Source organism: Trypanosoma cruzi, genomic scaffold (genome assembly GCF_000209065.1).
Source record: "Trypanosoma cruzi strain CL Brener 1047053517085 genomic scaffold, whole genome shotgun sequence".
NCBI lineage: Eukaryota > Euglenozoa > Kinetoplastea > Trypanosomatida > Trypanosomatidae > Trypanosoma > Trypanosoma cruzi.
The window spans coordinates 268,615-278,712 of NW_001849553.1; the positions used below are offsets into that span (position 1 = coordinate 268,615).

General features: G+C 56.9%; 3 protein-coding genes and 2 pseudogenes across 3 annotated transcripts, besides 3 other annotated features; all 5 read left to right on the forward strand.

Moving 5' to 3' along the window:
• Tc00.1047053508885.5 (mucin-associated surface protein (MASP), putative) lies at positions 1-269 on the forward strand (the record flags this gene model as incomplete). The annotated part of the gene is made up of 1 exon (XM_801210.1): positions 1-269. A coding segment is annotated over one exon (269 nt), but the record flags the coding sequence as incomplete, so codon positions are not given.
• Positions 1-10,098: a sequence feature (areas not merged during assembly with more than two copies in the genome that could not be assigned to a particular haplotype).
• Positions 1,632-3,344, forward strand: Tc00.1047053508885.10 (annotated as a pseudogene).
• Tc00.1047053508885.20 (mucin TcMUCI, putative) lies at positions 5,443-5,841 on the forward strand (the record flags this gene model as incomplete). Its single annotated transcript, XM_801208.1, has 1 exon — positions 5,443-5,841. The coding sequence occupies one exon, from the start codon at positions 5,443-5,445 to the stop codon at positions 5,839-5,841; it is 399 nt and encodes a 132-aa protein (XP_806301.1).
• Positions 5,555-5,675: a microsatellite.
• Positions 6,067-6,101: a sequence feature (AT_rich).
• Positions 6,300-7,043, forward strand: Tc00.1047053508885.25 (annotated as a pseudogene).
• On the forward strand, positions 9,499-9,918 carry Tc00.1047053508885.30 (uncharacterized protein; the record flags this gene model as incomplete). The annotated part of the gene is made up of 1 exon (XM_801209.1): positions 9,499-9,918. The coding sequence occupies one exon, from the start codon at positions 9,499-9,501 to the stop codon at positions 9,916-9,918; it is 420 nt and encodes a 139-aa protein (XP_806302.1).

Genomic DNA, 10,098 nt, shown 5'->3' on the forward strand with positions numbered 1-10,098 from the left:
GTGATGCCGCCAATAATGAAACCGACAAGACCACTGAAGACGGCATCCCGAAGAATGATTCAGCAGCTGATGGTGAAGAGAAACGAGAGGAAAAAAGAAATGAAAATATGAATGCCAATCCGAGGGAAACACCGGTTGAAGCCTCAGCCATGAAACCCACAAAGGCGACTACAGATGACAGTGACGGCAGCACCGCGGTCTCCCACACCACCTCCCCTCTTTTGCTTCTTCTTCTTGTTGCGTGTGCGGCTGCGGCGGTGGCCGCGTGAGAGTGAGTGTGAGAGAGCCATGCACCGCCCGCACACACACTCGTCCTTCTCTCTCTCTTTGTGTGTGTCCCCTTGCATGGACTCTCGCCCTCACCTCATCCCACGAAGCACACACAATAATGTGCCCATTGTATATATGCATGCACACCCATGCAGGCCCGTTGGTGCTCTCTTTTGCACGACACGCACCGCTGCCGTCCTGCCTGGCTGCATGGGCGGAGCACCGTAACTGTTTCTGTTTTGTTTTTATTGCATTGAGTGGGCGACCTCTCTCTCTCTCCCTCTGTGTGTGTGTTTTGCTTTACGGGAGTAATGAGAGTGTGTGTGCGCTGGTCGTCCCACGCTTCGGCTTTTTGTTTTGTTTTCCTTTTTGATTTTGTGGTTGAGTGCACCCATTCCGCGGCTGCGTGTGTGTGTGTGTGGTGATATGAGTAATTTGCGTGTGTGCTATCTGCCTCTCTCTGCCGTTGCTTTCTTCAGACTCTCTTGTGGCGCACAGCTGCTCTGCGTGTATAGGCGCTGCCAAACACACAAGCACATGCAAATGCACACACACTCCATGTTGCACGCATGTGGGCTGCTCCTGCACTGCTAGAGCAGCTCTCGGCGCGCTTTGGAATGTCGCAGCGGGCACCATTGGATTCGGTGCGTTGGCGCTTGTGGTTGCCTTTGTCGACGCTCCGATCCGCTCTTTTGGAGGTGCCGGCGTGGTCGTGGGGCGGCGGGAGAGCAGCTGCGGACACGGTGACCTCAACGCAGTGAGTTCACAGTAACTTCCTTGACCAGTGGCAGTGCGGATGGAACTGTCATAATGATCGCACCGCCGGCATGCTTGTTGTCGAGTTCCCCGAAAGGAGAGCAGTGAAAAAGGCCCGTCCGCATGACTCTTTGCATCTCCGCCTCAGGGCTGCGCATCACAATTGGGGTTGCCGTGCGGTTATGCCATCTGACATGATCTGCTGGGAGAACGCGCCGTGCGATGCTCCAGCACCTTGGACTGGTGCTGTGCCGTTGGCGGCTGTTGAGTGGCCGGTCACACAAATACTGCGACACCACAAGGAGGAAGGACCAAACACTCCGCGTGGAGGGAGCGTTGTGGCCGATGAGGACTCTGTGCGACGGTGATGGACGTTCCCTCGACGACAGATTGACGGTTTTTCCATTTGATGGAGTCGGTGCGCACGCGGTGTGTGGCTGCCTCTGTGGTCTCCTGTTACTCCGCTGTTTGTTCCGCGTCCCGACGCATCACTGGCAATAAACTGTTTCTTTTTCTCCCTCTTTTTTCTTTGCCTCTCTCCTCCCACAGCCAGGCTGCACTGCTGCTACTCACACGAAAACCAAAAAATGCATTTTCCTCAGGTCATGCGCTAGCAACGCCACGCCACACCGCTTTTCCCACTCGTGATTTTGCTACTGATGTGCTGCGCCAGTGGGCGTATTGCCGCCGCTCCCGCCACACAATACCGCTGTGGGTTTGACGCAATGATGGAGAGGAGCGGCCCGCTGTCGGCTGCGGTGGTGCGTGAGGTGCCGCGCAAGGGACAGGGCGCGATGCAGGCGTACACCGTCGCCACACAGGATGACGACAGTGACTGGGAGCCGATCCGCATCGCGGTGTCCACGGAGGATCTGGAGGGAGGAACGGGTAGAAGGAAGAGGAAGTACTGCGAAAAAGGAGAGGATGAGTGCGAAACCGTCTTGGGGGAAAAGGTATCATGCACACCAGAGCATGTCTTGGCGGAGGCAAAGAAACAATTGTACACTGGAAAGATTCTACCTGGTGCTGTCAAACTGCACGCTGAGCGGCTACTTGTGAAACCCACTGGTGGGACGATAACTGTACCGAGGGCTGTGAATGGACCGTGCAGCCACTTTACGGTTCCTACCAGACACAAGAGTGACGGTGTGCCTGATGCAGATTTTATCATCTACGCTGCTGCTATGCCATCAGGCACGAATGGCAGGGCTGTGTGGGCGGCCACGTGTGACACAATGAGTGATTTTCGTCCTTCCATTGGCGCCATGAATTTTGATCCAAACTACATGACTGAAATGGCGTGGAGCGTTCGCGTTGCCGCGCACGAAATTGCACACGCACTTGGGTTCAGCCAGGAGAGCATGAGAGAAAAGAGCCTGGTGAAGAAACGAGAGAGAAGTATGCGTGGGACGCATCGCAGGATGGTGGCAGGAAAGCACATTCAGGAGAAGGCGGAAGCGCACTTTGGTTGTGACTCTCTCGAGGGCATGGAGCTGGAGGACGAAGGTGGCCTTCGGGAAAAAGAAGTCCCTCACTGGAAGGGACGCCACGCGCGGGACGAGCTGGGGCCACCGCAGTCGGTGCCGGCTACTACACGGCTCCGACGATGGCGGTGTTCGCGGATATGGGATACTACCGCGTGAATTGGAGGATGGCGGAGCCGATGAGCTGGGGCCATCGCAGTGGCTGCGACTTCCTGGAGAAGAAGTGCAATACAACCGATAATCTTGCCGCCAAGTATCCTCACATGTTCTGCGATGCTAAAGGCACAGAGACTCTTCGCTGCACCTCTGACCGCCGTCACGTCGGGAAGTGCACCGCAACCATCGTTGAGGACAAAGGGAGTCTGGTGGATAAGGATGTTTGCCCTGTTGTTTCTTTGGAATTTCACGAAATATCCTCCGGGACAACTTACAATGCGTGCTCGGACGGAACTGTGACTTCTCTCCCTGGGTCGCTGACTGGCGACGGCTCGTGGTGCCTGGATGCGGAATTACTGGAGACGAGGGACGGTGATGGCCATAAAAGCGTCAAGGGAGTGTGCGCGCAGGTGTCGTGTGAGGAGGGAACAGTGAGGGTGAAGTACAGTGGCAGCAGTGGGTTTCAGCCTTGCCCTGAGGACACTGACATCCCAGTGGCGTTGAAAGATTTTCAGAAAGGTGGGAAGATCAAGTCCCCGACTTACGGCGAGGTGTGCACCATTGCCGCGAACGGCAGCAGTATTGTCGTTCCGAGTGCGTTGGTGGATGGACAGGGTGACGAGCAAGAGGAGGAAGCAGAAGAGTCTGCGGTTGCTTCAGGGTCGCCTTCTCCGGAGAAACTCGTCCACAGTTGTCTCCTGTGGCGTCTGGTGCCTCCATTGAGAAGGAGCCTCCCGGTGCTTCGGCTGCGGGTGTCGCTGGTGGTGGCCTTCATGCCGGTCCGAGGGGTGATCCGGGGGTGCGGGCCGAAAGTGAGGACAACACTCAGCGGCGAGGGAGGAGACCTGGCAGTGGAAGCGAGGGAGCCAACAGAGCCTCCGGCCGCGACGCTTTCTTTGCGCCATCGCCCGGCAAGGACGTTGCACGAGCGGAGGGCGACCCGCGGGCGGATTGCCCAGCGATGGTTCCCAGTGCCTCCGCGCCTGCCACTCCGATTCCTTCCGTCAACAGCGACGATTTTCAGGCGATACCCGATGCGTTGGTACAGCAGGCCGACAGTGATTGTTGTGTAGCTGCTGCTACCGCTGGCCTCGTTCCCTTTGTGCTTCTTGTTGTGGTTGCTGCGGCGGTAGTGGTGGTGCCTCTTTGAGCAGCCGCGGCGGCTGGGCGCAATGAAACTGCGGCAGGGCGACAGTATTTACTTGGCACATTGACCCCGCACTCAAGACGTGCAAACCGTAGCAATAACAATATAATACACTCACTGCATTCCCCATGTCCTTCGTTGCTTGCGGGCGATGGGCAAAATGACCGGTCTTTTATTGCATTGTTTGTTATTCTGGGAAAATGTGTTTTTTTTTTAGAGGGTTTAACTTCCGTGAAAACTGTGTGTGAACGAAGTAACATGGAGAGAAAAGACGTTTCCCAGCACCACATGTATACACGCGTTTTTTGGTGCGATTGGGACGAGGGGAAATCACCGTACTCTAATCATGAGTAAAAAGTAAAGGAAATGTGCTCCAATGGAGGCGAGGGCGTGTCAGCAGCTGTTTCTCTGAAGGACAGGGACGAATGCCTCTCCCTCCGTAATAGGTGCATGCGGCTTTATTTTTTACACTTTTGCTTGGTTTTGTGACTTTGCTTTTTTTTGCGTCTGCGTCATTGCGAGAATGTGGACCTCAAATAATTTCTGTGCTTCGGCTTTCAATCTGCATGCGTCCTTTTTATTTTTTTGCCTTCCCGGCTTTTTTGCATCCGTTTTTGATTGGCTGTGTGTGTTTCGGGTGCTCTGCTGCACTGTGGGTAGTGTGTCTTAATTCCTTCTGTCCCTGCTGTTCTGATTGTGAAAACACGCTGTGGGTCAGGGTGCATGGCTCCGTGGTTGCGGCACTATTTGTTGTGGTTGCGTTGAGGCAGCCCCGACAAGACTGCCAACGTGTGGCTCTTGGGTGTTTCGCTGGGCTCATTTCCGTCTCCTGCGCTATGGACTCGCGTCGCCGGCGCATATTTTCGTGCAGTGGCGTCAGCGCAACAAGGTGGCAGTTTTGTTGTTGTTGCTGCTTCAGCTGTTTTGTGTTTCCCTCTGGTATTGTGAGGTGCGGGTGTCGGATGTGGCGGCAATGAGCCGAACATAAGGAAGGAGGAGGATGGTGCGTGCGTGAGGGCCCTGCGGTGTTGGAGCGGTGCGCACTGTTTGCGGGCTTGATGCGCCCCTTTGGTGCATGGCGTGTCTTGGTGTGTCCTTCTTGCCGTGCGTGGTGCCAGCCGGCTCTTCACGATTGTGGCAATGGCGTGTTGACAGCGGTGTTTGGGTTGGCGTTGGATGTTCCACCCTCTGGGGCTACGAGGACGTATGTTTCACGATGAGCGACACCAATCGCGCACGACGCCTGGTCCGCAGACAAGTGACGCACCGACTGCCGACGCGGCGCGGCCCTCTTGCCTTTTTCGACCCTCTGGTAGTCTACAGTCTGATGTCTAGCCGTAGTGGTCTCCTCTTTTCTCGCTCCTTTTCTGTGTGACCGCATGTACTGACCATAACAATTGTACAACACAAGTATTAGTGAGTGCAGGGCTGTGTGTGTGTGTGCCTGCTGCCGTGGATTGGAGTGTGTGTCGTGCGTGGTGTGCGGCGTACGGTGCATGCCTGGCTGCTGCCCTCTCCTCATGTGGTGTGCCCTCTGTGTGTGTCTGCCGCACCTCTCGTCTCCCCTGCTGCTCTCCATTTCCCTCACTGTGCAGATCAGCTCCACACCACTGAACGACCACACTCACGATGATGATAACGTGCCGTCTGCTGTGCGCCCTGTTGGTGCTTGCCCTGTGCTTCTGCCCGTCCGTGTGCGTTTCAGGCACTCAGACTGGAACTGGAGCCGCCGCCCCTTCTTCCAATACGACCACGACGACGACCACAACAAAACCACCGACTACGACCACCACCACCACAACAAAACCACCGACTACGACAACGACCACCACAACACAGCCACCAACCACGACGACCACCACTGCACCAGAGGCACCAAGTACTACGACTACAGAGGCGCCAGCTGTGTCGACCACCAGCGCACCGTCACGTCTTCGCAGAATCGACGGCAGCCTCAGCAGCTCTGCGTGGGTGTGTGCCCCGCTGGTGCTCGCCGCATCCGCGCTGGCGTACACCACTCTGGGCTGAAGGGGTGTGTGCGGGCTGTGCGTGCCAGCACTCAACCGCGGGGATTTGTGTGCGTGTGTTGTGGTTCACTGTATAAAATAAGAGGAAATAATGATCTTGTTTTGCTTTACTTGCTTCTGCTGCCGTGCTGTGTGCTCCGCGTTGTGCCCCGCATCCGTCACGTTGAACGCATCGCGGACACACTCACAAGCATGCGCACTGGAGCCCTGGGTTTGTTTTCTTTTCTTTTTAATTTCTTTTTTTAATTATTGTTTTTTATTGCTTTTTAACTTGTGGTTTGCGGTGCGGTGTGCGAGCTCTGCAATCTTACTGATTCCATCTGTCTCGTGGTGTGTGCGCTGCTGCTGGGGTGCTGCCATCATTTGTGGCTGTGCGTGGTGTAGCGGCTGTGTCTCCCTTTGTTTTTCACATGCTATCGCAGGTTGGCTCCGCAGCGTTAGGCGACTCCACTGTTCGTGATGATGACTGGCCGTGTGCTCTGCGTCCTGTTGGCTCCTGCAGTGATGCGCAGCTGCTCGTGCGTGTGAGTGAGGGCTGCTGCGACGGGGTGCGTGTGCGGCCGCGGGTGATGGCGCGGTGACTGCTGGGCACGCGCGGGGTGTGATGGCTGCGGAAGGTGGACCTGTGGCCGGTGGCTCTGGACGAAAGGGGGAATGTGAACTCTGAGGGCAATAGCAATCAGGAAGACGAGGAAGACGAGGAGGGTGGGGGAAGCATTGAGGGTGAGGACCCCAATCCCACCTCGGGAGGAGCACTCACTGCACCGACGAGGCAGGACCAATCCAGCAGCGACCCACTGCGAAGTGGCACTTGCAATCCGTCTGGCACTGGCAGCGCGTCTGCTGCTCGGATGCGTGCAAGTGGACCGGAGTCTTTGGGCGGAGGGCACGCTGCAGGCACAGCATCCCCATGCTCCGACGCATCTCAGCAGGCAGCGGGTGGAGTGCATGCTGGTGGCGGGAGGACCTCCCAGGGCAGTCGGGCTTCGGAACAAACCGTCACGGGACAGTCACAGGTGCCAGGGACGGCGAAGGAAGCACCGCAGGGCGATGAAGGAGGAGAACCCGGAGCACAACACGAGGCCGACCAAACCACAAAAATGACTGTGGTGACCTCCTGCGCAAAAACAGCGGTGGAAGAGGAGAGCCGCCAGCGAGATCGCAAGATGCACCACGTCTCTATAGTGGCGGGAATGCTCATTATTATTATTTTTCCCTGCTCTTACCGACATGTCTAGCCACACGATGTCATCAGGGTGCCGAGGGGATGGTCGAGCAGCGACATGAGTTTTCTGCTATGAGGCAGCTGCCATTGGGAGAAGCTTTCGGTGCCAAGGTCCTTCTTGATGCCCAGCCGTTGGCGCACAGCCAGAGCGTCTGTACATTCCGGAAGCAGATGGTGCAGTGTTTTCTGCGGGCTAATTGTTGCGCTTGTGGAGGCTGGCTGATCCTGCGGTAGCAGTGATTGCCTCCTGGCACTGCTGCTGCGGTGCCGATCAGCGTCTGGGTTGTGTGCGCAGCGATTTCTGTGCTGTGCGGTGCTTTTTTTGTGTGGGGAGGACTGTGTCGCAGCAATCGCGGTGGAGGTCGGGAAGCGGTGGTGGGCGTTCCGGATGAAAGCACCGACAGTGACCGATGTGGTTCGTGTGTCCCACCAATGTGGCGTCACAGTGCGGGCATTTCTTCTTCCGACGGCGTGTGGAGGGCCGTCTCTCCACAGGCGGTGCGTCGGCCTCCCTTGTCGTCGGGGGAACAGCTTCCGTCCCGGTGCGGTGGGATCGTCGTTGGAGCGCATGAAAGCAGACTGTTCCGGTGATACGTTGCGGAAACGGCGTTGGTTCGTGCAGTCTCTCACAGTCCAGTACAGGCGACCCCAGAGCTCGGATTCCCCACACCCTTCCCGTGCAGTGTTTATCCGTTCCTGTCAGTCGAGGGCCTCCTGAGTGATCAGGTGCTTGCCGCCTGGATCTGATGTCCTGCGCCGCCAAGCAGGTAGTGGTGGGTGTCCTGATGCATGGTACTACGCCACTTGTTGGTGAGCTGGGTGTTAATGCATGAAAGCAGATCCGTGTGCCGTATGGGTGCTATTCCATGCTCCGTGTGTTGCCCGGTTGCCGTGGTCTGCGTCTAATGATCTGCAGGCTCGTTAACGTGTACTCCGCAATGTTCGTAGCAAACTGCAGGTGCACGGACCAGCCGGCACGCGTCAGCGACAAGAGACGCTGCCAGATCTGATCCTCCGTCCAGTCGGTATGACTGTGCGGGCCCTTGGTGACGGCGGCTAGAAGAGACTGGCTGTCCGTAACCACAAGCAGGGTTTTTGCCTGTGCTGGATACGAGGGACACTCAGCCTTTCCATGGCCGGGAGCAGTGCACGGGACTCCGTCGTGCGGCTGCATGGGCGTGTGCCGCCGTTGGTACTGACCTTCTCTATTATCTTCGAGGAATGCGGGGATGAGAGCAGTATGCCAATCCCGGCTGACTTGGGAATGCCGACACCGCTATTCTTCGTAAGTATCCACGGTCCCCGGCGATGACGTTGCACCTTGTCGCGGTGCTGGGGCTCTGGTTGCGTATAGGAACTCCGCAGCAGGGCGTTGCTGCGAGAACGACGGAGACCAAGGTGACTTCACTCCCCGAGAAGGTTCCACGCCATGCCCGGTGTGGGGAGGTGAGGCGGTCTGCCTGCAGACTGTCGGACAGAACTGCACGACCGTTTCGCAGCGGTCACTCCGTTGATGTCACCCGTTGCGGTGACGTTCACAAGAGCCCTGCCACCGAGGAGGATGGCTTCAACAATATTTGGCAGCTCAACATTGCAGGCCTCTCGTCCGTGAAAAATATTGCATTTGCGGCGCGATTGGAGCAGCGTCCACCTGACACCGTTCTTCTGCAGGAAACAAGTAACCGTGGTGGCGTGGCGACGAAATTATGTGGCCATAATGACTGCCTTCAGGCCTCACTGGGCGCGGTGGTGGCGTTGCCGTTCTGGTGCGCCACTCTCTACCGTGCGAGCGCTTGTCGCTCCCTGGCACTGACCTCCTGGAGACCATTGCTGTCCGTGTATTTCCGCCGGGCTGTCGCAGCATTTGCGTGGCGAATCTCTACAACCCTCCCACAGCAATTGGTCAATAATCCGCATTTATCAATATCGTTTGTCGCTTGTGCCCGAAGAGATTATCGCGGGTGACCTGAATTTGCATCGTGAACTCTGGGACAGTCATATATACCATCAAGGAATGGAGGCGATGATTTCGCCGCTGTTCTAATCGATATGGATTTTGGGCTGGCAAATTACCCGACACAGGCAACACGGATCACACATCGCAATGCCTCGTCCCCTGACGTGGCTGCGTATTGCGCCCTACGCATCTCCCACTGGACATTCGCCCCTTACATGAACTCGGACCATTGCTGAATATCTTACTTGGTAGAGATGGACGATGGCACTCCACGACTAGCAAACACGCTGCCTTGACGGAAGAAAGCCACCCTTGCCCTGCGTAAAGCGGATTGGCCTGCTTTTACATCGTTGTGTGAAACCCTCCTTGCCACCGCGTCCACATGGTAGGATCCTCGCGGAGGCATCTTACGAGCAGCTGAGCGCCACATCCCGCGCGGCAGCCATGACAGCTCCAAAAAGATATGGACACACGAAATGGAACAGGCCGAGCCCGCCGCCGAAGCAGCACACGAAGCACACACATTGCCTCACCCGGAGACAGCCTACTTTGAGTCGAATGTACCCGAAAAAGGGAGGAACGAAATCAAGCCTTACGCCGTGGCTCCGCTGTGCTTCTGGAAGCCCGCGCGAAAAGACTTGGAGCCTCACCCAGCCCGAGGTGGCGATATCTTCACGGCGTGGCGGCGCCGCACCCTCATCCTCTGGAATCGGTTGTGCTCCGCACTTAGCTTGGCCGCGTATGCGCCCTGCCTCGGCAACAGGCAAATCTGCTTGTCCGTCATTTTGTGCGGTTTCACGTGCCATACCGCCTTATACTGCTGCTGCTGCTTGCTGCACTCCTTTGGTTCCTGGTGGCTGGGAAATGGATCGGCCTTTCCCGCCGTATGTACTTGACGTAACCATCCGTGACTCTTTGCTTGGCTCAGCCCCTGGCCCCGACGACATGTTGAATGAATTCCTGCACCGTCTCGTGCCCGTTGCGCGTGGCACACTTAGAACGATGATCCACAACTCCTTCGCAAACGGCAGCCTGCCTGGCTCCTGGAAAATGGGAGACGCTATTTCTATCCCCAA